At 50.6% G+C, this 24,852-nt stretch overlaps 14 protein-coding genes across 14 annotated transcripts; 3 read left to right on the top strand and 11 right to left on the bottom strand.

Annotated features, from left to right (window-relative positions):
• Positions 1–136: 136 nt before the first annotated feature.
• PMZ80_002112 (uncharacterized protein) lies at positions 137–1,555 on the top strand (the record flags this gene model as incomplete). Its single annotated transcript, XM_064870547.1, has 1 exon — positions 137–1,555. One exon carries the CDS (start codon positions 137–139, stop codon positions 1,553–1,555), a length of 1,419 nt encoding a protein of 472 aa, XP_064733000.1.
• A 233-nt stretch (positions 1,556–1,788) lies between these two features.
• Positions 1,789–2,694, bottom strand: PMZ80_002111 (uncharacterized protein; the record flags this gene model as incomplete). Its single annotated transcript, XM_064870546.1, has 2 exons — positions 1,789–2,034; positions 2,092–2,694. The coding sequence occupies 2 exons, from the start codon at positions 2,692–2,694 to the stop codon at positions 1,789–1,791; spliced, it is 849 nt and encodes a 282-aa protein (XP_064732999.1).
• A 386-nt stretch (positions 2,695–3,080) lies between these two features.
• PMZ80_002110 (uncharacterized protein) lies at positions 3,081–4,039 on the bottom strand (the record flags this gene model as incomplete). Its single annotated transcript, XM_064870545.1, has 2 exons — positions 3,081–3,314; positions 3,374–4,039. The coding sequence occupies 2 exons, from the start codon at positions 4,037–4,039 to the stop codon at positions 3,081–3,083; spliced, it is 900 nt and encodes a 299-aa protein (XP_064732998.1).
• Positions 4,040–5,356: 1,317 nt separating this feature from the next.
• On the bottom strand, positions 5,357–6,169 carry PMZ80_002109 (uncharacterized protein; the record flags this gene model as incomplete). Its single annotated transcript, XM_064870544.1, has 2 exons — positions 5,357–5,455; positions 5,567–6,169. 2 exons carry the CDS (start codon positions 6,167–6,169, stop codon positions 5,357–5,359), a joined length of 702 nt encoding a protein of 233 aa, XP_064732997.1.
• A 461-nt stretch (positions 6,170–6,630) lies between these two features.
• On the bottom strand, positions 6,631–7,978 carry PMZ80_002108 (uncharacterized protein; the record flags this gene model as incomplete). Its single annotated transcript, XM_064870543.1, has 3 exons — positions 6,631–7,487; positions 7,537–7,624; positions 7,679–7,978. 3 exons carry the CDS (start codon positions 7,976–7,978, stop codon positions 6,631–6,633), a joined length of 1,245 nt encoding a protein of 414 aa, XP_064732996.1.
• Positions 7,979–9,819: 1,841 nt separating this feature from the next.
• Positions 9,820–11,310, bottom strand: PMZ80_002107 (uncharacterized protein; the record flags this gene model as incomplete). The annotated part of the gene is made up of 1 exon (XM_064870542.1): positions 9,820–11,310. The coding sequence occupies one exon, from the start codon at positions 11,308–11,310 to the stop codon at positions 9,820–9,822; it is 1,491 nt and encodes a 496-aa protein (XP_064732995.1).
• Positions 11,311–11,977: 667 nt separating this feature from the next.
• Positions 11,978–13,057, top strand: PMZ80_002106 (uncharacterized protein; the record flags this gene model as incomplete). The annotated part of the gene is made up of 1 exon (XM_064870541.1): positions 11,978–13,057. The coding sequence occupies one exon, from the start codon at positions 11,978–11,980 to the stop codon at positions 13,055–13,057; it is 1,080 nt and encodes a 359-aa protein (XP_064732994.1).
• A 297-nt stretch (positions 13,058–13,354) lies between these two features.
• On the bottom strand, positions 13,355–14,111 carry PMZ80_002105 (uncharacterized protein; the record flags this gene model as incomplete). The annotated part of the gene is made up of 2 exons (XM_064870540.1): positions 13,355–14,036; positions 14,089–14,111. The coding sequence occupies 2 exons, from the start codon at positions 14,109–14,111 to the stop codon at positions 13,355–13,357; spliced, it is 705 nt and encodes a 234-aa protein (XP_064732993.1).
• Positions 14,112–14,735: 624 nt separating this feature from the next.
• Positions 14,736–15,161, bottom strand: PMZ80_002104 (uncharacterized protein; the record flags this gene model as incomplete). The annotated part of the gene is made up of 1 exon (XM_064870539.1): positions 14,736–15,161. The coding sequence occupies one exon, from the start codon at positions 15,159–15,161 to the stop codon at positions 14,736–14,738; it is 426 nt and encodes a 141-aa protein (XP_064732992.1).
• A 239-nt stretch (positions 15,162–15,400) lies between these two features.
• On the bottom strand, positions 15,401–16,736 carry ALG5 (dolichyl-phosphate beta-glucosyltransferase; the record flags this gene model as incomplete). The annotated part of the gene is made up of 2 exons (XM_064870538.1): positions 15,401–16,555; positions 16,605–16,736. 2 exons carry the CDS (start codon positions 16,734–16,736, stop codon positions 15,401–15,403), a joined length of 1,287 nt encoding a protein of 428 aa, XP_064732991.1.
• A 441-nt stretch (positions 16,737–17,177) lies between these two features.
• Positions 17,178–17,958, bottom strand: YSA1 (ADP-ribose diphosphatase; the record flags this gene model as incomplete). The annotated part of the gene is made up of 3 exons (XM_064870537.1): positions 17,178–17,699; positions 17,746–17,838; positions 17,896–17,958. 3 exons carry the CDS (start codon positions 17,956–17,958, stop codon positions 17,178–17,180), a joined length of 678 nt encoding a protein of 225 aa, XP_064732990.1.
• A 228-nt stretch (positions 17,959–18,186) lies between these two features.
• On the bottom strand, positions 18,187–19,215 carry PMZ80_002101 (uncharacterized protein; the record flags this gene model as incomplete). The annotated part of the gene is made up of 1 exon (XM_064870536.1): positions 18,187–19,215. One exon carries the CDS (start codon positions 19,213–19,215, stop codon positions 18,187–18,189), a length of 1,029 nt encoding a protein of 342 aa, XP_064732989.1.
• A 476-nt stretch (positions 19,216–19,691) lies between these two features.
• On the bottom strand, positions 19,692–21,074 carry PMZ80_002100 (uncharacterized protein; the record flags this gene model as incomplete). Its single annotated transcript, XM_064870535.1, has 1 exon — positions 19,692–21,074. One exon carries the CDS (start codon positions 21,072–21,074, stop codon positions 19,692–19,694), a length of 1,383 nt encoding a protein of 460 aa, XP_064732988.1.
• A 1,520-nt stretch (positions 21,075–22,594) lies between these two features.
• Positions 22,595–23,855, top strand: PMZ80_002099 (uncharacterized protein; the record flags this gene model as incomplete). The annotated part of the gene is made up of 2 exons (XM_064870534.1): positions 22,595–23,311; positions 23,700–23,855. 2 exons carry the CDS (start codon positions 22,595–22,597, stop codon positions 23,853–23,855), a joined length of 873 nt encoding a protein of 290 aa, XP_064732987.1.
• Positions 23,856–24,852: the final 997 nt, after the last annotated feature.

Below are 24,852 nucleotides of genomic sequence, written 5' to 3'. Positions count from 1 at the left end.
TTGCGGACATATAGAGGTGATCAGGTACGTTCATTGCGATGCAGCCGATCTTTTTGTATGATCTTTACGCTGCATGACCGTTTGAGAACCACTAAAGATCAGGATCTACCAAAGCATTAACCAAACAGATCATACGATGCCGCGTGTTCCTTCCGCATCGGACTTCTTTTCGTTCTCAGATGTCGACCCGTTGACCTGGAATCGCTGCATCTACCACCTCCCGGACAAAGGTCGTACGTGTCTCTGGGATCTTGCTCCAGCAGATCAGTCAGCTGCGGTTGCTCTCCAACGCACAATCCTCCAGTACACCGACCCAGAGATCTCGCTCTCAGCTCTGAGGCAATATGCACTCATGAATTGCTGTCGCAAATGGCACCAAGCAAGACTAGAAGATTTCGACATTGTCGAAGCACTAGCACGTCGGTGGCAAGAGGAGCTAAGAGCCAGATCGACCCGTCCCGTCACACATAGTCAGCACCAGAAGCCTAGCATCCTGCCACCACATGGTCCAGTTTCTCACGCGGAAAGCCTACATGATGTCGCGTCCTCGACTGCTGCTCCGCGATACAACCTCCGCTCCCAGCCCACCATCGAAGAACAATACACCCCATCTGTAGCAGCATACAACCCACAGAAGCTTGTGTTCAAGCCTCACAAAGCTTGGCCAATCCAGACAGTGTCATCCGTCCTACTCAGCAACCTGGACGACAAGGACAAGAAGCCAGGATCACTCTATCTGTTCACACGGGCAGCCGCTCGTGGCTTTGTCAAGATAGGCTACACGACCAGATCCGTTCAGACACGTCTAGACGAATGGCAGCAGGATTGCGGCTACGAGCCGTTTCTCGTTGGCAGCTTCTCAGATTCTCCGAACGTCAAGCGTGTTGAGAGCCTCATACATTTCGAGCTTCACAAAGAATGGCGCAGACAAGTGTGGTGCAGCTGCGACAAACAGCACATCGAGTGGTTCGAGACCGCGACTGACAAAGCTGTTACCATTGCTGGACAATGGGCCGAATGGATGAGAGATGCCAGACCATATGAGTCCAATGGTATGCTTAGCGAATCCTGGAGAGTCAAGATCCAAGGGCTGGAGGATCGTGGCGGGGCAGTCACTGCGGGAGCGTTGCTAGACATTTTCAGTGCAGGCGACAAGCAAGCGTCAGTCACCACGAAACAACACAACGATACCTCGCCTGTCATGGATGTAGTCCCAGCAAAAGCTTGTGTGGCGGATGATGCGATGACCTCGAGTCCAGAACAAGTCGGAAAGGTCACGGCAAGAACATTACAGCGCGCTGTCCCGCATCTTGAATCAACACCTATCGGCTCTGCAGCTTCAGTTGAAGGTCGATGTATCAATGGGATTGTTGACGCCCTCCTGGCGCTTTCCGAGAAGCAGCAAGGGAATCTCGGCCGCGAACTTCTCAGGCGGAGCTCAACGCTCGAGATCACTCCTGTGGATCGAACCTCAATTTCGACTGCGACCTTGGAACGGCTCAAAAGCCGTGCCTCGTTGGTGATTTCTGCGAGTGAAGGTGTTCAGGCATTCTGATAATGGCTTTTGTCAGCACAATGATACTCTGGGTTTGCAGCATGTCGAATCTCTCTAGTATGAGATTGTAGGCACCCAAATTTGTTTTACATGGCGCCTAGGAGCAGGCAGAACATCGATTGATCATATGGTTTGAATTTATTCTATGCTGATCGTCAATGAAGAGGTGGTTTCATCTTGAGGCTCGATACATGAGTGAGCTTGTGGTCGTGATCACCCTCTCCTTACTAGTTTTAGAGTCGCATTTTGTGGATTGGTCTCTGTCGTTGAGATGATCTTGCCCATCGTTGAAACCATTCGTTTAGTGAGACAGGCTCCGCGACTCTCGGAGGCCCTCTTAGGTTTGCTATCTCTGCCACAACTGCGTAGAAACGACGTCGCAGGCGATCATGAGGAGGTAGAGGGAATTTTTCCTTCCAGGTTCTGGTATGAGAGCATTGAATATCGTCTCCATTGACATTGATATCGAAAGAAACACACTGCGAGCACTATGTGTCAGCATGCCAGCGTGGTACTTGGATTGTAATTGTACTTACAACTAGCCATTTGCTGATTCGATTGACCTCGAATCCTGGCGTGCGCACAACATGTTGGACGAAAGTGACTTGCTTGATCAGATCCTTAGCTGGTGATAACGAAAAGCGTCGCACATGGTCCTTCACATTGTTTTCTGCTTGTTGAAGAAGACCTGGTTGACGCAGTGCTCCTTCGACAACAGCTTGATCCTCCTTCTTTGGATCAGAGATGTAGCTGCCCTCGTATACAACGAGCTTTAGTGTCTGTATCGCCGTGAAACGCAGGTCGAGGGCAGAGGGACTTCCGAACATGGTGAGCTCTTTCACAACTGAGAAAATCCAACTCTTGTCCGCCTGCCCGAAGCTTAAGTCCAGTCGACCACGATCGACACCAATGATGTCGACGTTGCAGCAGGCGTCTTGATACAATTTGAGGGCTTCGCGGTAAAAGTGTCGACATGTTCGTAGAGGTGCTAGAGGAGGACCACCAGTCCACCACACGCGACTGAGTACACCTTTCTGCGCCTTGAACACGTATCGATCTTCGTACATCCTTTCGAAAATGTTACGTTGGATTTCGAGAGGAAGTTCAAGGAAGCGAAACCGTGTCGAAGAGGACGCCATGATTCTGTCTGCACAGGAAAATTAAGTCTGGCGAAGTGCTGAGGCGTAGAATATGTAGCTGTGAGTAGTTAAAGGAATCCACGAGATTCGTGTAGAAGTCGCGTCGATGATAACGATCAGTACGTGTGAGTTGAAGCAGGTTGAACAAAGGAAGATGGCTGGTGCACAGATGAGTCAGTCGCAGCCGGCAGTCGTGATGGACAGGCTCTTGAGGCATACGATCAAGTTTTCACTTTCGGTTCGTAACTGCTTCACTTGCAAAGTTCGTTGAGAAGCAAATGAGGCACTTGAACTCACGAACTCCCGGCCTTCCATCGTGCTCTCTGCCATACCATTCATATTCGCACATCATGCACCCACCTAGTCTCAATGTACTAATCAAACGCTCAGGAAGTAACAGTGTCAATGCCACTCTCAAATTCACTTTGATCTAGGAGTGCAGTCTTCTCCGGCCTGATATCGTCCACCCTGTATCCTCGCAATTGCTTCAGTTGCCCTATAACAGCAGAAAATCGTGCAAGCACCAGCCTGTGCAGCAATGTAGCCGCTTTTGTCGCTCGTGCATCGACCAACGAGTGCTCTACTTTGTCGCCATCAAAATCGACCCGGTACCTGTAGTCCTGAGGTTGACAGTCAGCCGGACCGGCGCCATGTTGTTATGCGTAATGGATCAACTTACGACGTTCCATATCTCCTTGTATCTTGCCGGACCATAATCGCTTGTGTAGCGGAACTCGTGTTCTATGACCACCTCAAGCTCGAGGTCCTTCAGCATTGACAAGTGTGTATGATACTGTACCAGCCCTTCGACCTCCTGCTGATCGTCGATGGCGCCAGCTGGGTTATCACGCAGGCTCTCTTCGGCTGAGCCCTGCGTGGTGCCTCCCACATCTGTAAAATACATGTTACCCTCAATTAGTATATTTACTTGCTCCAGCCGTGGCATTTTCAATTCGAAGACCGTCCACTGCTCGCCAGGAAAATCGAAATCGAAAGCATAAGGATGGTCACGATCTATGAGCTTGACAACTTTCTCGAAAAGCCAGGCTCGTTCCGGTGCTGTCAACCACTTCTTCTGGCGGACGTTATCGAGTGCTGACACGTCTAATGAGCGGAACGCGTCACGATAAAACGATTGCACCTGGCAACCGATTTTCTGGCACACCATGAGGAGGTTCACATTGGAGCCGCCGTACCAGCTGATAGCTCCACGGATCGCCTTCTCTCCCCTCAGTATATTGTCTCCTTCGAAGTATTTGCGGAAGATTTCATGCTGGATCTCGAGTGGGAGGTCGAGGAATCGGAAGGATTGCGTATCGTCCTGGCCTGGCTGCGTCGACAACATTGTGCTTGTGCTCATGAACACTTCTGGATTGTTGAAATGATGGCGGATCGACTCTTGCAGAGATCGAGGAACGTAGACGCGCAACGATACAACAGTAGCAGATCTCTCAAGTAGAGATTGCAGACGTTTATTGGTGGTCACATGCGACGCAACGTGGGTGAAGAGTGAAGGGCAGTAATCAGGCAGTTGCGCCTGTCAACACAATCTTGACTTACCTTGAACCCATTCGAGTGCTTTCCAATAATACGGAGATCTCATGGCTTCTTCTCCAACGAAACAGCTCTTCTCAATTCGACCGGTGTATTTGTGCTCTGCATCTCGATGCTCTGGAGATCAATATTGTTCCTGACTCTTCAACCACATTATCTATACTAGTGCTGCATTGTACCAAATGCTCTTTAAAATCGAAAGGTACGTCGACATCAGCGAGCTTGTATGCTCTGATATGCTATTCTCGAAACGCTCATTAAAGAGCTTTCACTTGAGCCTCGGTCTCCAGTCTACATGCTTCCAGCTTGAAAGAAGCGCTTTTCGCGCGAGTGGCGCGGTTATGAACTATGTAGTAAAGTGTCTCCGTAGCTCGCAGTAGTTATGAGTATGGTCGTAACGAGCACATGATCTAAGGAAGGTGTGCCGAGTCGGGCTCATCGCACTCCTTTTGCCAATCTAAGGTCCGTGTTTGCGTCGAGACATACCACTCGAGCATAGGTCATTGCACTCCATGGCCAGTCGAAAGCGTTGCGTTTGCTCGACGCCAGCCTGGAGCCAGCTTCGAGTCGCTGCAGCGAGCATATGATAGGTCCAACCTTGGAAGCCGTGACGGACTGTCTGTTGACCGAGTAGGCCGAAGACGATTTCGCTAGCTGGAGGTACCAGCATGATCAACACAGCGATACAGCCGTGTTTGGGAGTCGTTGTTGTTGGCAAGAGACTCGAGCGCTTGACAGGCAGAGGCAGACAAGCTCTTAAAGAAGAGAGGAAGTTGCGGCTGGCTTGTGAGGTAGGAGAAATGAAGCTGTAATCTTGCAAGCAAATTTACCTTCGCGATGCAGAACCAAAGTAGGTGCAAGAAGAGATGATATACCCGACGTTCTCATATCAGCTTCGGAAAGTGGGGCAATCTTGTTGCCAACCAAGTAACTTACTAACAGAGCAATTCAAACTGAATGTAGCGTCACTGGTGGAGCAGACCATCCGCCGCCAGCCATGGCTACAATAAGAGCACATCCCACTCAGATGACCGGCAGACGTATCGCACGATCATCCTCAGGCCTGTAACGACCGTTCTTGATGCACTTTTACCTAGATGACTGCCTGCTACCAGAAGTCATCTTCCACTGGCACCATTCCAACTCCTTTGCCGATTTGCGTGAAAACAAGCTGACCATCGATGGTGTCGACTGCGAATCTGTGTTTCTGAGGCACGAGTTAGTATTTGAGGACCACAAGAGTGCTTTACGTGTGCCTTACTCTCAACCATTTGCCAAGTCTCCGAAAGGTCATGATCGATTGATGCAAAACTTCAACCTCGACTCCGTTGCGATCGTGGAACGATCTGTACCTGTTGAATGATTCGGTGACATCGTTCAGAGCCTCTGTATCTGCACGCGGGCCGTTGAGGATGTTAACCACCATGCCGGGGTCGCCGCCTCTGTACGAGGTACGGTGCTGGATACCTTTCACGTATACGAGCTTCCTCAGATTGGTGAAGATGTCCTTGAAATCCCCAATTTGCACCCGCTCTATCGGGTATTGACGTTCAGAGATGCAAACCTCTTTCACCGCTTTTGCGAAGACGTTCAGTGGCCCTGCATTCATCTGCTGCAGCACGTTCGCTACGGGTAAGAAAATTCGTGGAGTGAGGTCGAATGTGGCATATATTTTCTCAATCACAGCTTGTATGATCTGGCAGATTTGTCGACACGTGGAAATGAGAGATTTCGCCTCTGGAGGGACGCCTTTGAGGATGAATCGGGCAGTGACATCCTGCTTATGATAGTAGTACCGCTTCGCCTCTATCGCCCAATAAGTACCAAGAGCGAACTTGTAGATCATAGTCTGAATCTCCACAGGTAGGTCGAGGAGTTTGATTCGGTTGCGCCACGCCGCTGAGGTGGTGGGATTGGCCATTTCTAGAGAGTGTGGGCGTCGCTCGCGCAGGCTCGCAGAAGACTCGGAAGTCGGTGATGTAAGAAACAATCTTGAAGACAAGCGCAGATGCGAATGTATCACGTGCAGGTTGGCCAAAGTGGAGTACTTCAAACTGGAGTGAAGGTCTGGTCGAACATCGGTGAAAGTCAGACGAGTAAGAGCGATGGAGGACTTAGGCTAAACTTTCGGAATCGAAGACTGCGTCAGCGCATTACCTAAATGCATACCTCAAGCAGACGTGCCGTCAGTTGCTCACCTTGGGCCTCAAGCTTCGAGAGCCACAGCTTCGTTCGAAACTACAGTGAGGCATTGAACACAATGCTATCATCATTCAGAATGAGATCTTCGTTCCAAGATATAGCTGGCAACGTGTCAACCAGAACTATGCTGAAGGTGCAGTAAGCATATTACAAGGAAGCCATCATTCTCTCCTCGGCTAGTCATTCCAGAGCCTGATAAATTCCTCCTTCAATCTGCCCCCAAAGCCCCATAACCTTCGGATCACCGAAGGGTATGATCTGGCTAGCAATCATACCACCAATGCCCTTCTGTCGATCAGCCCACCAGAACAGATTCGGCAGTCCAGCCCACCAGCCAGTCCCCTCGCTATGCACTGCAGATTGCTTTAGATGCAGGAAGAATGTCAAACCCCAGCCCTGCGGGATATCGTGTGACTCAGGATACAGCTCTGGCAAAGCATTGCTGTACTCCGGCTTAGGCGGGGTAATGGCAGTTCGTCCGAAGTTGGGCATGTCAGGAATCTGATTTGTGAACATCATGTCGACAGTCTCTTTCTTCAGAATTCTATTGCCTGTCGGCGCGTGCACACCATCGTTCAACAGCACGCTGATGATCTGGGCATACTGGTTCGGTCGGGCGAAACAGCCTGCTCCGCCTTGCTGGAAGATGGCATCTTTCTCCGCTTGCGTCTTAGCGACCATAGGTGCACGATTGAGATGTCCGTCGATCGCTCGTTTCAGTACGCCTGTGTGTAGATCTCTGGAGTGCATCCATGCCATCTTTGACTTCATCTCTTGTGTTGGGAACATGTTGACATGGGTAATGTTCATGGGCTTGAGGATGTGCTCGAGGAAGTAATCGTTCAGCTTCAAGCCTGAGACACGTTCCACAAGGATACCTGCCCAGTCAATGTTGATGCCGTACTCCCAAACTGTACCTGGCTGGTTGACGAGGGGTTGCGAAAGGTAATCGTAGGGAAGGCCGGAGAACTCGTTAATGCCAGCTGCGCCGTAGTAGTCCTGAATACGCTGGTCGAAGAAGGAGTATGCAAAGCCGGCTAAACACTTGTCAGTATTACCGATGGTTGAAGCAGGGTTGTAACGTACCGGTATGCGACAGCAGCATTCGTAGCGTAATCTGTCTGTCCTTTGGATGTGATTGCTTGCCATCGAAGACTTGAACCTCTTTCAATTCCTACACGCCCTCGTTAGCCGCACCCTGAGCTTGTTACTTCCGTATAGTCCATACTGGAGCCAATTTCTCGACCTGATCGCCATCATCCAAAGCGAGCTTGCCCTGCTCAACAAGCTGCATACATGCCATACCTGTGATCATCTTCGTGCAGCTGGCAATCCAGAATGAGTGATCCATCGTCATGTCCTCTTCCAGCCCGAGTCCTGCTTTTCCTGAAGCATGCTCAAAGATCATTTCTCCTTGCTTATTGACTGCGACGTAAACGATGCCAGGCGCATTTTCGTCCGACTTGGAAGTGAAAGCATCGATCTGTGACTTGAGCTCGCTCGTAGCGGAAGCTTTGATCTTCGACATTGTTGTAGCTGAGGGATATTGCTGCTCGGTCAGTACTGGAAGGACGTGTTCGGCGTCGCTGTGCTTAGGTGGTGCTGTCGGTGTCTGTTATGTGAGCTCGAATCCACATCAAGATTAGTCGCAGAGAGGGATCAGGTCACGAAGAAGCGCATGAAAACAGCGGCTGCATGTACTATTAGACCTTGATCATGCTTCATTGGACTGCACAGAGTGAGGAGTAGGTTCCGTCATGTGTTCAGGCAAGCAGCCCGAAGCTCTCAGGGAACCGCATCGGACGGCTGGAGAGGGCCTCTACATTCGCGCTTGTAGCTTCAAAGTCAATGTTATTGGTACACATCACAAATACGACAACGTCTGTTCGTGTCGACGCAAGTGAGGAGGAAGAGGAGACGCATCTAGACGGCCCCCGCATAACATGCCAAGATAATGCGATGCTGGAATTATAGCACGCCGTACAAGATCCTAGCGAGCGTAGACACAGCGAACTGTAGATAGAGGCTCAATACTTGAGAAATACTCTGGATCGATTTCCAATGTACTAGAAGATTCTCCTTATACCTCTACGACTTTCATTTCGGAATGGCGTTTGTCCACAGGGATCTCGGCGACCCACGTCTCTGCCCGAGCCTTCTCCTCCACACCTTCAATGCGAAGGCTACAAAGTCGTAACCTCAGCCATATTGCAAGACTCATCAGCACAAAGATCGTGCAAGCACCACCCGCATATCCCACTACATGTAGCACAATACTGACACTCCCATGCTTCGGGTTCATCCATTCATAAACATAGAATCCCTGAGTTGCTTTCGTCAGATACGACAAGCCAAGGTACAGAGACATGATGAGCAGTACCACAGCCAGATGCGAGACCGGTGGACGCTTTGTTGCTGGGAACACGATCTCAAATAGAGTGAAAAGGGAGTTCAGCCCGTGTGCCGACAGATTGAGCCATTGCTCGTAGTGCCCCTTGGGCCATGGACCAGCATACATCGTGGCCCAGAACATGGTCGAGACCAGGAAGGGAAATGTGATAATAGTGGTGTACCACAGGCTGTGCGCCAGTTGAAGTGGTTTGGGAAACTTGTCATGGAGCCATGTCCTGTGATAACCCGCGAAGCAGAATGTATGAATACTGCTGACAAGGAAATAGAAGGCTTGCGACCAGAAGCAGAGCCAGGTGAAGAAACTGAAAGATCGACCAATAGCCAAGTAATTGGTTATGAAAGGGTAGGGCGGAAGTTTGACATCCTGGAGGTAATTTTGTGCGATGTTGAAGGCTTGCCATGTATAGCCAACGATAATAGTACTAAAGCAGTATAGGCTTATGACCGCTCGAGCGGTTCCTAGCAAGGCTGGGGAGACCAGACTTGATCGGACGAAAGTCCTGTCGGCATCGAAAGTGGTCGATGAAACGCCGATGAGCTTGTAGGAGATGAACATTCTGGGCCTTGATTCGAGATGTATCAGAGGCTGCAGCTAGGTTTGTATGAAGGATATGAGGATCGCTCTGGCGTTCCGTCATCTCTGTTGAAAGTCATGCTGTATATCGTTGGCGGTGTTACGATCATGTTATGTACTTGGCGGTTGGCTCGATGCTATCATTCCTCGCCGTATCCGCGCATCTCCTGGCGCTTTGTTCAGCTCAAGGCAGTTGCTGGGGCTGCCTCAGCCCTAAGGTATATTATTCACGTTTTGGGCTTTTCCCAGGGGCATGCAGCGTGTCCCGTTGCGCTTCTTCTGGTGTTGGAACATGGTAGAATGCAGCGGCAGTAACCGTCTTGAGCTTCAACCAGCTCGCAGGAAAGTCGAGAATTCGCAATGGTGTATAATATGCTCCTCGATCACGCCAAGCTCCACTCGACCTCAACCACAGCCTCGACGACACCATGGCTATCGTCCCCAGTCTTCTGCCTCTTGACATAGAGCTGCCTGACTCGTCCGTCTTGTTCAGTGATGGCGCTCTCCATCCGAAAGCTGATCTTCCCGCCCTCGTCAGGTTTTCGAATAGGACCAAGACTATGCTCAAAATGAGCATTAGTAGAACCACCGTAGTGGAAGTCCCATGTTCGCTCCATGCTGATATCGGTGTCGATTTTTCTATGGCGCATGTCAATGTCGCTGTACTTTACCAGGCTGAAGCCATTTGTCAAAACCCAGTTGTTCTTAAATCTGAATTTCTGCAACAGGCACGAGTTGCCACACACTGAAGCCACGCGACTCAGGTTATACATATCTATTGTAGACCTGAACATTCCGGACTTCCAATGGTGTAAGCTCAGCGGTTGTTGCCGAAGTGCCTCGTAGAAACCGCTTTGATCGCCATGCAAATCGACTTGATGTAAGTTTTGCTCCCATGTGAACTTCGTAGTTGTGTGGTGGTATATACATTGTGCCAGCATCTTATCGCCTGTATTTCTTACGGCAAAGCACTGGTCCCAGTGAGGCAGGATTTGCTCAACAAGCGGAGCGGACAGAAAGATGCCACCGCCACCGTAGGCCATGTATCCCCAGTTAGCCATCTGCTGGAAATCCTCAGACAGCGTGCCGATGTACCATGGCTCTGCAGGGTCGTATTTGGCGAATGTGGTAAGTAGTTTTGACATATCCAAGAAGAATGTGTCGTCATCGATGAAGACATACCACTTCGTAGAAGGCAGTTTATTCTCCTGCAATACTTTGAGAAGCGCAAAGTAACGGTCCAGAAATTCATAACGTGAATCAACTGTTCCGAGTGAGATGCTCAGATCTCGTGCCTTCTTCAGGACACGGTCCGGAGCATCAGCATCAAGAGAAGGCTCCATGTGGCCTATGATTCTCGCATTACTGCCTCCCAACCAGTGCGACATTGTGTCAAGTGACTCCTCGAGTCTCTCATAGGTTGTCGCTACGCCAAAGATGAACTCTGAAGCATCTACTTGGGCGCGAGGTACGCGTGGAATGTTGACCACCGTCCTCGCTGTCTCTGGATGTTTGACGTTCGGATCTGAAAGCTCATCCGTAATCGTGATCTCTGTCGAGGCAGGCAGCTTTATGTCAAGCGACTGCATTAGCGGCAACGGTTGCATGTCGGATTGCGAGACAGCAATATGAACTTTTGCCATCTGAATCTGTGGGTTTGTAAGGTTGATGATGCCGTTGTGACCCAAGAAGTGGCCATTAGCAGGGATGTCGTAGAAAGGCACTTCATCTGTTGGGTCTAGCTTGACGGCGGGTGGCTGCACATTCGCCGGCGTTGGATCTGGCTTATTGCCAGTACCAAGTGTGTACCATAGCAGCAGGCACGCAAAGATAGCGCCTGCTGCCAGCTGACTTGGCCGGAAGGGCATGACCATGTCGATTCGGAAGGCGTCTAGAAGGACGGCGTCTAGAAGTGCACGTTCCACATCCAAAAGGGCGTCTTCGAAGCTTTCGCGTGTCGGCGATTAATCATAACCGCGTGAGAAACATATTCTTTGTCTGATCGCGAACAAGGCTACTGTAGGGTTCCGGAAATGAGTTTGAGAAGAAATGAAGATGAATCAAAGTAGTCATCGCTCCTGTGCAACGGAAACTTGAAGCTGCAAACGCAAGGGGAGGCTCCAAGGTTTGTGGCTGACATGCCTCGATCCTTCTCCAGAAACCGTTTCACAATCTAGTGCGCGCGTAAGCTTCAGCTCAAAAGCTTGTCTGGAAACCTTATCAAGCGGGCCACTGCAGTAGGATTTCTCGAATGCCATCTTGTAGGCTGTATACCTGTCGTGAAAGATCTATCATAGATATACCAGTTTTGGTGTTCGTAATGCATCAGAGCCATGGTCATCGCATCCTGCCAGTAATCCATCGTTTCGTAAGCGCGTAAGTAGGCGAAGCAATAAAGGAACCGTTCTAGGCGCAATCGGGTTAGGCACATTTACGCGAGCTGCCGTACCTGCAGATGGATTCGAATCATGTTTCGCATCAACGAAACCCTTCGACACCGGTTGCATCGTGACTACCTGTACTACGAGTTCAACCGCGACAATGCGCCAAAATGGCAACATCCGATTACAAGACCCCTCAGCATCTCCGACCTTTGCGCTTTCCAGACCTACAAACACAGATAATCCCGATGTACCACCTTCCTTACGACGAAACCTCTTCGGGTCGCATCTCTCGAGACGGCCAGCTGCGCCGGTACCAAATGCATCCATAGACCGCATGCCCGATCCATTCCATTCGATGAATACGCAGTCTCAGCCAGATATATATCAACAGCCGATACAACATAACCAACGCGCCGTCCATGCGAACCACCACAATGTCTACGAGCCACAATCACACCCACGACTTTCACCCGTCCGCTCCCTATCACCGGCAAAAACCCAAGCATACAAAGACTCGATCACATCAATAGTAGCCGTCGACCCAGCGACAGGCCGGCCCCAGCTGCCCACCATGCCACAACTCCCGGCACGCATGCGCGAAACCAGCGACGACGAGGACGAAGAAGACGACTCCGACCTCTCAGACGAAGAAGGACCCGAAGACGAACACTCAATGGCATGGCGCCGAATGCGAGCCTTCGAGCGCGCGAACTCCTCACAGGATCTCGACATGCACTCCTCGTCCATGATAGGCCTTCCTCCGCACCCTGGCCGCCTGCACGAGCTGATTGACCCCGGACCCCGTGGAGGCGACTACAGAAGCTACGAGAAGATCGAAGACATCCTTAGTGAGATGCAAAAGCAGCAAAAAGCGCGCGCCAGGACCGCTGTTATTCCAGAATCCTCTTCGTCGTTGGGTTTCGACACACCTACAGACGCAGCCGGCATATCAGCACGAACAAGAGGGAAGTCTCGCGCGACAACTTGTGGTCATCCCGCCCCCAGCAAGCAGATGCAGGATGACTCGAGACCAAGGATCGGCGGCGTAGGAGCAACAATCAATCCGGCCGATAAGGACGAACTGCTAGGCTTGATAATGACGAGTCTGAGTAGGAGGGTTCAGGAGGCGGATGAAGATGCCTGGATGTTCGGTGATGAACGAACGGCCGCTAATGGCGTGTCGTTGTCGGGCAGTTATAACTATTTGCCACGTGGGGAGCTTGCGGAGGATTATTAAGGGTTTGACGAGGGCAATTAGAAGGTTATGAGGTAACGAGACACGAATTATGTTTAGTCTTAGTAGCAGGGAGATGGGCTGTCGGTAAAAGAGCGAGATCAATGTTACAGACACATGTAGTTGGTTGTTGTGCATTGGGAGAGCGCGCGCTTCCAGCTTGCTGAAGACTGGGCAGCGAAATATACGCTATCAGTCTCCTTGAACAATTCTTCATTCTGCGTGGGCCATTCGTACCAACAGCCATCCATGCTGTTAGCTAGCGTTTGTTTCAAGACCGCCTATAACAGACTTGCTTAGTCACCCAGCCGTAATCGCCGCTTCCCGCAGATAGCACTTCTCTCCTTCAGCATGTTCGTGGTAGATGCAGCCTTTTTCAGAAGCAGGATCCGGATGCCCTTTGTTCTTCCAGATGCCTTGACCATCGGCCTTGAACGTGTATAATCTTGACTTTTCCACTAGCCTCCGCATGAGAAGCAGAGCAAGGTCGCTACCCTCCAGGAAGAACGCCTCGTCTTGCTGTTCAACAGACCACCCTTTGCTAGTTAGCGCGTCATACACCACTTGGTCGATGACGCAGGCTGCGATAATGGTTGAGGCTGAGTATCCAAGATCTTTCACCACGACGAGGTGAGAGATCTGTCCTCGCCATCGTGTAAACTTGGCTTTGAGACTGTCAATGATCATGTTCTTGCACCTAGGCATCATAAAGCGATCAGCCACGGCGTACGCTCTGATCATAATGGGTACGTTATTCTGGAAGCTCGAGCTGAATCGGTCTGTGTAGAGCCAATGGACTATATGTTCAAAGGCAACGTTGTCCACTTCCTTAAGCACGACGTGGTTTTCTTTACCTTCCTTGAAGTTTGGAAGGGCGGTAAAATATGGCGATCTTTTCTCGAGGATAATCTTGTGAATGTGGTGGTCATGGGTGCCCTGAGCTGATTCGGTAGTAACCTTCATCACTTCGCCCCAGAAGTAGCTATAGTGCGTCAGTCACGCAGTTAAGAGCTGTAGAGACGATTGGGAGATACCTTGGGTCTGTGTCCGGCTCCATGTTGCGACAAAATTCGAGGTCAAATGCCTGAAAATGTATCTCGTGCCAAAGAAAAATGTTACAAGAAAAGGTAGAGGTGGGGCAACCGTAGGTGGTGCTGGCCAAAGGACACAATGCACAAGGTGTCAGAGTCAGGAAGGCTCGATGGCGTTTTTTAAATCTTGAATCATAATTGGCTTCACTCCTTCCTCTTTCTTTCAACCTTCGCCTTCACCACCATCACATCCATCTTTCAATTTGAGTCTCTGTACCAGACCTTTCATGGTTGTGGATATTGTCATGCAGAAGATATGCTGAGATACATAGATCATGCAACTGCTAGCCACGCTGTTGGGGCTCCAGGCGAGTGCCAATGTCGCTCCACGTCAATAAACTTCCCTTAGTCTCTCCCAAGCCTGAGTGCAATCAATGATGCGAGTGAGGACGATGATAATCAGATGTGAATGATGGCATGTGGCTGTACCCATGACTGAGGTCGATATGTCGGTTGTTTGTGGTCATTGAGCGCTCAATGCAGTAGTGGTGAGGAGAGGAGAGCCGTAAGGAAGGCATGCTTGGTCCGCCAGCCAGAGCTTTTACCGAAGCTCCAGCGGTAACGTCTGCCCTTCACCTTGAGACGTGTTTTCAATGTCTCTCCTCATTGCACATCACGTGCCTAGCGAGACGCTTATCCAACGACTCTATGGGCGCACGTGGTGTGCATGCGTCGAGCTTGAAGTACGCGGCTTCAATGTGCGGCTTGGTTGGCTGTCTTTGCTCATTATCTGTGTCTCGTTTTTCCGACCTCCTCTTCATCTCAGCATCAACCATAACGAACGACGTAGCAACTTTCCATTTCCACCCCTTGGAGCGCTCCGCGAAGTCGTCCGAGTCGTCCGTGCCGTTGCACATGCCAAAATACACTATGCGCGCAACTTGCAAGCTGTATCTGGATGCTCGTAGGAAGTTGTTGATATCGGTGAATGTGCCCCAGTAGCCAGGGATGTCGCTGACCAGATGCTCGAGAACCATTGTCATCACCTCTGGAGGAAGATCTGCGAGATTAGACATTTCCTGCGCTGACAGCCAGATGATGCGTAGTATACCGAACAACAGCTTCATCTGTTTTGCAGCTGTGTAAGTCCGACGTCAAACGAATACTTGCTCCGTGATACTGAGTCATCCTTGCAACGTGAAACCGCAACCGCAACCCAAAGAGTCATACTCAGGTAGCAGCTAGGCAAGTGTGACTGACGTTCAGACCCAGCACTGATGTCGCCATATATTCAAGTTTTATACAATCGAATGTCTCACGAGTACAACCCTAACCCATAGCAAAACCTCAACAAAAACAAATTCCAGGCCATCTTGATACTGTCCTTCACCACATCCAGCTTGGATCCTGCCACCTCCTTCCACCCGATCGGCACCTCAACAACAGGTATCTTATTAAACTCGGCTAACATCAGCATCTCAACATCAAAGATCCACCCTTCCATATGCATATGCGGCACAATATACGGTAGCGTCGCACGTGTAAATAACTTGAAACCACACTGCGTGTCTTTTATGCGTGCTGTAGCGGGCGGCGTCATCGCCCACAGGAAATAATGGAAACCATGCATGAGGAAGTTCCGGAGCTTGCTGCGCTGGACCACCGCGTCGGAGTTGACCATGTGGGCGCGCGAGCCAACTGCTACGGCGCGCGACTCGGAGTCTGCGGCGGCGTCGGCTGCTGTGACGAGTTTGGGGAGGTCGGTTATGTCAGAGGCGCCATCTGCGTCTGCGAAGAGGATGTAGGCGCCGCGAGCGTGGCGCATGCCATGGGTCACGGCGCCACCTTTCCCGCGGTTGGATTCGAGGGTTATGATGCGGATGCTGTCGGGTGGGATGTTGACTGCTGTTCTGGGGTTGGGTGTCCAGGGGCCGGAGGCGGGTCTCGGATGTGCTGGGAGGAGATGTGTGCGCGTGAAGTGTTCTGTTATTGCTCTTGTCTTGTCCGTGCTGCCGTCGTCTACTAGGAGGATCTCCCAGCCTTTGGGCGTGAAATCTTGATATATCGTGTCAGGTACTGGTTCATATATATCTGGTTGTTGAGGTTTCCGCTGGCGCGCCGCGCTGCCGTTTGCTTGCTTCTTCTGCAGCGAGGCGGGTATCGGTACATTGCTGTAGTGTCTCTCGAGGGTGTTGACGGATTCTTCCAGCATGCCCAGCAGGCGCTTCTCTTCGTTGTAGGCGGGTATCACCAGGGTCATGAAGACTTCTGCCCTCTCAACATATTTGTTGACGTTAAACTCTTGCTTCTTCTCTTTTGCTTCCAGCCACTTCTTCTTAGCCGCGTCCATCCATGAGGGTAGGTCTTTCGGCGCAGTGAGCTTGCCATCTTTGTCCAGCGTCCTATATTTCTTCTCGGAGGGAAATGGCTTCCGCGGATATGGTACCACGAATACAGTAAAGAGCCATAGCTGTTGCTCATTAGTGGCTGCATTTGCTGAGCGTTGAGTCGGCGCATACCGCAAGTAATCCCACAAACGCAACCCATATCAATATGAACGGGATCAGTGACCAGTGGAAGTCTTCCTCGCTGTCTATAAGCGCGACAAAGTAGTTCCCCATCAATTTCGACTTTCCCCATTCAACACCCATCTTGTGCGTGGTTGTGCGTCCTTGGGACAGATGAGCAGTGTTGTAGATAGTGATCGCATATGCCGTCTCGCTCAGCTAAGAGGACACGAGCTGCGCTTGGAGAACATATGGTGATGCGAGAGCTCGAATGGGCGCACTGCGTCCAATATCATCAATCGGCTTCTTGACAGATCTCGAAAGTGGTCTGCATAAGCATGCATCATGTCTTCCCTGCATTGGTGGGGGCTTAAAGTGCCGCATAAAAGCTTAGCATGTCAGGTACAATCTCCGGGCGGAACAAGCCCTGTTACAAGGGCGGAGGAGCTTTCCAGGCGCAGTCCAAGATTGGCGCTCAAGCATTTCGATACATCACCCGGACATTCTACAAGATGTGCGTCTTTCAGGATCCATGGCAATTGTCTCCTGGGACCTACATCTACTTCGACGACAGACTGGTTACACTCATGCCTGCTTTCCTAATGCTCCCTTCCACTTCTTCGCAATCTCCATTCCCTGAGCCAGCGTTCCAACACGAGCATCGATAGCAAAACCCTGCTGATCCAACTTCTCCAGCTCATTCCACATATTGTCCAACGGTATTGTGAACGTTTCAATATACTCATTCTCTTCTAGCTCAGGCTCAGGATTTTGATTCCTTGGATCGGCCATATCGACTTCAACAAAGATCATCTTCGTGTTGGTGTTGGTGAAACCTGGGTCGTTGAACATGATGAAGCCTTCTGCTGCCTTTGCATCTTTTGGGATGGTTGCAACGTAGCCTGTCTCCTCTTTTAGCTCACGGATCGCTGACGTGCCTGCGTCCTCTCCTTCATCCACAAGGCCAGATGGGACTTCGATCGTGACTCTGTCAAGAGGTGGACGGAATTGCTTCTGTAGCAGAAGAGAAGGACCAGCCGAAGATTTCGGGTCATTGAGGATTGCGACAACACCGACGGCATCAAGCGTGCCATTCTTTGGCCTGGTCTGAGTGCATCAGTGCGTGCTCTGATGGAGTGTTTCTGATCCGTACCATGCGCTCCGCCATCTCCCATTCTCTCGTCTTGCCTGACGGGTCCTGATACTTGATCCTGTTCATCTTGATCCATCTGGACGTGTCTGGCGGCTACAGACACTTCAGTCATCAGTCATAAATGTTGCGATATTGTAAAGTATGCCTTACCATGGGCTCGACCTCAAGGACTTTTGCGTCCATGGGTGAGTATTTCGACATTTTGCTAGCCATCTTTGGGATATGGCTACTTAGAGCTTGAGCACGACGACACGCAGCGAACATCAAATGGGTTACTGTCAAGGTGGTGTGAACGGCAAAGGTTCATGCTTCAGATCGTGAACAATTGATCAAAAAAGGTTACGTCATTGTCAACACAGCATCATCGGTTTAGACAGTGCTACATGAGCACACTTCTTATGCTTCAATATGTTCGTAGCATCGATTTTGCTTCACCTTCTCCTAAACGGCATTTGATGGCCGCCTACCGCCGCTAGGGCCGACTCGACCAACACGGGCGGGGCTCTCGCCGGTCAAGAGTGTAGACAGTACATTAGTGTCTGAACCTCTCTTCCCATATCCAACAGGCCGCTTTTGAGGAGTAACGCTCCTCGTCTCCCGTCTCGACTTAGCCAGCACTTTCATTAGAGGATCCGGTACCATTCCTTTACCACTCTTGTCCTCCCTATCATCGTAATCGTCTTCCTTACTGCACTTGAGAAGCAAGGTACGGCACTGCGCACACTTCCGCCTCGGGTCTTCTCGATGACCGTGGCATAATATCCCACTCGTCCTACACCACTTGCACGCGAAAGCGTCAGGATTCTGGATATTCGTCTCCGGAGCACTTTTCGGCTTGTCACGCCAATAACTGGATGTGAAGTAGGAGTCAGGAATCAGCCTTGCTTCCCAATTTGGGGAGAACTGATAGTCCTCGATCAGCCCGTACCACCTCTCGAGCTTGAATAGCAACTTGGCAGGGTCAACTGCTAGTCGCCCCTTCTTGAAGAACACAAGACGTTGTGGTCTCTTCTTGGTATTTCTGCTCTGGTTGTGCTGAAAGTCTGTGCCGACGCGAGCATAGCTTGGCAGTTCAGTGGAAGCTTCTTCGACTTCGACGATTTGATTCTTTTCTTGTTGCAGATGTGCCCTAATACTAGCAGGGCCATGTTCCAAAAAACACCAGTTGACGAATTCACGCCGGATCTCGTCCCACGAAGCATTGTACCCCAAAGACAAGCAACGCATTTCTTCGATTTTTAGATGAGTATCTGTGAGCTGGTGGAAAGACTCCCTGGTTTGCTTCAGAGCAAGCCATACTTGTGCCTGCTCGATTGCTGTTGGTGCGTAGAAGTCGCGAGGGTCTGAGTAGTCTGTTTTGCCGATACCTTCGTTGGTCTTGTACGTTCCTTGAGGCGGAGGCACAGTTTTCGGCAGCCAAGTGCCTCTCTTGTCGACTCGGTATGAGGCCCACTCGGGCCACGGGTGCATGATGAGTGAAGTGCTGTGTTATCGCCGAAGCAGCAGACTCGTCTGAGCTCATCATCCTCGATGTTAGGTGCCGTCCTCGGTAAGGTGTGAATACTTTGTGCTGGCTCTCCGTTGTGAAGTTGATGGCCACCACAAAGGAAGCTGGTTAGCAACGTCTCATTGTTAACAACTCAAGAATAGCATGTGGCTTCTGAACCTTGTGATGAGCCCTGGCGAGGTGCCTCGATACATACGACTCATACATTCACAGAGTTGCCTGCAACAGTCAGCGCTAGGATCTTGCAAGCCTTTGTCATACGGATATGAATCAATGTCAATCTGTTCTGAGATGCAGCATGGTTCGCGTATGCACTGGACCTTGGAAGATATGTTTCTTTGTCCTTCAGCAGAAGATCTCGAATCACGAGACATCCGAGGTCTGTGCTTCACACGTCTGTGTCTAGCCTGATACGTGCGCTGCTCAACAGGCCTACCTTCTAGACTGCAGTTCTATTCCTTCTTGGAGTAGCGACTGGCGTCCAGTCCTCTCTTCTCTCCTGTTTGATACTGCTGCTACCTACCGTTGGGGTTCGTCCACCTAATCTCTCCATCATCCTTCTTGCGGCTGGCGTCATGTTGCCCACTTCTCTGCCACCCCTGATCGTTTCTTTCTGCTTTGTCCGTTTCTTCTCCGCGTCTCGTTCGACCAGTCGATAGTGAAGGTCTTCCCGAGACCGTGCCTCTTTGAGCTTGAACGGATTTGGTGTGCTGTCCCCAGTTTGGCCTGCTAATAAGTCGCGGTAACTCGGCTCGGCCTTGATAGGTTGTGTTGGTTCCTCGTCCTCATCCACAAAAGAATATCCATTGACGCGTGGTGTTTCGGCGCCCGAGATCGTGCCTAGGTCTGTAGCGCCATCACCTCGCGCGTTGCGCAGTGCGATAAAAGAAGTATGGATGCTTGTTGCATCATCCTCATCGTCCGCTTCCCATCGTGGGCCAGAAGGCGGGAAGCGTGTATTCTCAAGGATGATTTGTTTCGGGCCCGCTTTTGATAATGCCTCTTTCTGGTCTTGAATCGTCATTAAGCCCTGTTCGTCAACGGATGTGGAGGGCGCGAACATAAATGTGTTGGCAGGGTTCGTCGTCTTCCACGAAGCAGGTTTTGCTGATCTGATCTCGTTCGAGCCAGTGGTCAATGGGATGAGCTCTTTGCCGTTAGCGTCTTCGTAGTCCGCCTTGTCTTTCAAGAGTGCCTGTTGTTCTTGTCGATGGGCAATGAGACGCTGAGAGGGTATCCTTTGATCGCTTGTCCAAAGGTGTGCATGTTTCTGCCTTCGCTTGTCATTCTGCTTATCCAGGACTGTGTTGAAGGACGCGTTATCCTCAGATGTGTACTTTGCTTGGTAGGCTGAGAGGGACAGATTTGAGGTATCGATATCCTGTTTTGTGATTTCTTCTGCGCCGTCATCAATCTCTATACCAGCTGTTGTGGTAGGCGTATCTGCGCCAGTGTGACCTCGTGGTGTATCTATCGCCTGCCTGTAAGAGCGAGGCGTATCGTATCGAGTGTCTCTTGTCTCCCTTTTGATCTGCTTGACCTTGACTTCACCATTTGTAGCCTGTCGTAACCTCTTTTCTGCCTCTCTTATCCAGCCTGGATTCCTGCTGTCGAGCGCAGTCAGATATTCCTCTTGCGCCTTTGCCTCTCGTAAGCCCGGATAGTAGTCTCTTGCAATGATATCTGACAGCGCTTCCGTGTAGTCGTCCTCGTCTAGAACTTCGCTTGGCCTCTTTGTTCTTTTCACAGGTGGAGGTGGCATCAAAGCCAAATCATCCTCACGGCGCTTGATGATCGCTTGTGTCGAACCCTCGGACGCCATGTTGCGAGGTGTGTCAAAGCTACAGTCTGTAAGCAAGACGTAGAGGTCACGAATCGGATCTCTGTATGGCAAGATAGCTATAAGCAGAAAAGATAGATGTCAGCAAGCACAATACATCTACCACATAAATGCTTTTGGTCCTCGCGAGAGACCGCTTTCTCCATCGATGTACGGTGGAAAGCTGCTCTGGACACGAGGAGAAGTATAGCAATATTGTCTACGACGTAGAGGTGTTACTCGAGCAACCGAGTCTTACGGTTGCGAAAAACCAGTACACTTTCTATATTGGGACTTCTGCCTATCGGCTTCCGCGCCAGGTTCTGCTGATTCGTTCGATCATATCACTGGGCAGTCTCTTCAACGTTCGAGTATACGTTAACCGTCTCCTCTAACACATTGATGCTGCACAGACGTGCCATCATACCTACCCAGATGCTGTCCCTTCCCCAAGTCGTCGCTCAAGGCGACAACAATGATGAAAAGATGATTGATAGAGCCAAAAAATGCGGCGGTCAAACCCACGAATGAGTTTGAGTAAAGCCTGCTACCCCGATGTGCAATGGAGAGCCTTCTTCACGGCCACTCGACTTCTTGATCTCGAGGGCCCCTCCAAGGTAAGTATGAAGAAAAGGAAAAAGTTCAGACAGTTGTGGTTGGGGTGGAAGAGTTTAAGTAGGCTGTAGACGTGCCAAGAGATCAACCTGCACGTGACATGGCTAGTGATCAAGGGGAGAGCTTGGCAGGAGCGATGTGATTTGTTTGAGTTGGCAGTCACCAGCTCAGTACTCACTTGAGCTTCAGGAGCAACTGAAGCGTCGCACGCTGGCACCTGTGAATGCGTGTCATGAGTGGAAAGCGGCACCGAGTGCGACGTTACGAGCAACGGTCACTCTGACCGAGATCAGTCCAACGTGGTGTTACTTGGTAATCTTATCCAGGTAGAATTTAGCAGACTCGTGGCACTGCTATATGCTTTTAATACACCACAGACCTCTAACACAATAGTTTCAAATAACCATCATTTAGCCTTTGCGAAAGGCACACGCTTGGCTGGCTGGCATTCACAGCTCTGACCACGTTCTGGGAGCACATAAGCGTTTTCGTGACTTGTTTCTTCCGTCGTTGACAAAGATACATCGTCTACGAAGGTAGTGTGCTCACGCAAATCACTTCATCGTTTCGACTCGTTCCCGTATAGCAATAGATCTCTGAACCTCGAAACTCCTACAAGCAGGCGCCAATCCGATGCTTATTAAACCTTCCGGTCACCCTATGTTGCAGACGTCATAGCACAGTTGACCCATATGACACCCATGCTGCCAGCGATAACGACTTGCTGTCCGCGACGAAGCAGTTGTGAACAAGTCCTAAGCTGCCAGCCTTGCCCTAGGCGCTCGTGTTGATGTTCTGAGCTATGACTCTATCTCAGGAACTGGGCCGTGGAGCATTTGGCAAAGTACGCATACTATAACTCCTCAAAACAAGACAAGAGGACCAACAGCACCAAGCTGGAAGTCGTTATGGTCATTCTACCAGCCGACGTGGCTATCATTGGTGCTGGGTTAGCAGTAAGTCTGGAAACCGTGTTGCGGCTCATTGACATTGAAAAGTCAGAAACAGCTTTGGCTTTGGCACTGCATCGACAAAACATACCTTGTACAATCTACGAGTCAAGGAGTAATGAAGCAACTGAGGTCGCAAGCGGCGTTGTCCTCACTCCCAATCGACTTCGAATACTAGATGATTTAGTTGTTCTTTCACGCATCAAGGACAGATGCTGGCTTGCCGATCATCGCACGTACAAGAACGATGAAGATGTAACGACCCGCAAGACGCTAGCTGCCAACGAAGACTTGTATGGTTTCAAAGACCATCGACTCTGGCGCCGCATCTTGCTAATGGAGATGAAGATCATGCTGGAGGAACGATGTATCGATATTGTGTACAAGGCCAGGTTCGGTGGCATTATTGCCGAGGACGAAACAGGTGTGCATTTTCTGATCAACGGTGAAATCAAGCGAGCCTCCATGCTGATTGGTACTGACGGGACCGTCTCAACTGTGCGTAAGTACATTGATCCGGACATTCGCCCTGAGTACACAGGCACAGTCGGCGCATTGGCACATATCCGCCGAGACTCGGTCAGGTGGCCATATGCAGACTATGAGCCACAATTCACACTCCAGGGCAAGCCAGGAGCTTTCTTTACCATGCCTGAAGACCCCAAAGCGGAACATGTAATGGTTGGAATGCAAGTGCAGCGTCCCGAGCAGGCTCGCGCGGAGTGGGATGCTCTTTGTTGGCAGATCTGTTTCGTCGCGGCTACGATGAGTGGTATGATACGGCTCAGCAGATTATCGACCAAGTGTGTCTGGCGAAGGAGTCAATATACCTATGGCCATTCTTGAGGATGCCGAGGCTGCGAAAATGGTACACGAGAACTGGAGGCGTTCCGCCTAGCAGCGGACAAGGTGTAAGTCAGGCTTTGAAAGACGTTCAGAGTCTGATACTTGTTCTCAGCAGGTCGTCGGATCTGCTGGATGCCCTGGAAGCGGGGCAAGACATGAGGCAAAGCAGAATTAAAAAGATCTTCGACTGGGCAACGAACGTGACAAACGTGCAAAGAATGCCGGCCGCCGACAGGGAACGACTGCTGGGCCAGCGAACAACGAAGACACGAAGGGTGGTGTGGGCATAGATGACATGAGCTGCCTCTTCAGAGTTGGTATGCAGAAGGAGGTCGATGACACTCTATCAAATCAGCGCAGCAGTGCGAGTTGAGCTATTAGTCTTGATTTGTAACTGGGCTCGTGCCGCAAGCAGATGACATCCTCACACGATTTGACGACTCCCGTTTAGCCTTCAAAACCTATCATCCAGCACCGCACTCGAGGTCTGTGTCGAGGCGCAGCATTCTGACGGAGCTGCAGATGCCGTGTCCGGTGGTTCACCTCCTGTGTCTTCCGAGAAGGAGGGCCGGAACAGCCCTTCAGAGCAGATTTCTTAATAGTGGCGCCAGAAAGTTTGACTACAGGAAGAAACCGGTCTCCACAAATCTGTCACACGATACTTCAAAGGCGTTATAGACGAGATCCCGCCCCCGCGCGAGGACTGGATTCATAAGTCCGCCACAATCAACGTTACTAGATATGATGGCCACAAACCGCTGAAGGAGTGGAAAGAGTGGCTTGCGAAAGTCATCCTGCCTTTGTGTCCGCCTGGTATGGATCCTCCTACGCGATATCTTCACGCCTGTCCAGATCCTGGTTGTACATTTAAGCCTGTACCTCATCTCGACACCCTAAACCTTCACTACACGAGGATGCATACAGGTATACACTATCGTCCAAAGCCGCAAGATCAGGAACACGAAGACGGCGTAGGCAACGGCGAGAACGGTAAAGCAAATGACGATGATCCAAATTCAATGTTCTTCCCCAGCAACGACATCTGCGAACAGCCTTCAATTCCTATTGATCCGCAGCTCTCGAACCTTCCGGCCTTGACTCAACAGCTTCCTCCAAATGAAGTCTCTTGCCCAACCGCCCCGCAAGTAATGGAACCTCCTTCCACTCGACAACAGCCTTCTCGAGATAAAACCTCTTCGTCAGCTGCTCCGCAACAACCGGCATCTTCCACTTCTTCACCTGCTACGTCGGCTCGCTTCAAATATCTTATCTTCTCAAAGAGTTTGGGCTGGTCGCTCATCTGCAAGGCAGGGGCCAACACAAGCGGTATCTCATGGATCACATACATGGGTACGTAGAACATGTCTGTA

Source organism: Knufia obscura (genome assembly GCF_036327395.1).
Source record: "Knufia obscura strain CCFEE 5817 isolate CBS 148926 chromosome Unknown scaffold_2, whole genome shotgun sequence".
NCBI classification, from domain to species: Eukaryota; Fungi; Ascomycota; class Eurotiomycetes; order Chaetothyriales; family Trichomeriaceae; genus Knufia; species Knufia obscura.
The sequence above is the reverse complement of the archived record's forward strand: the minus strand, read 5'-3'. Positions and strand labels throughout refer to the sequence as shown.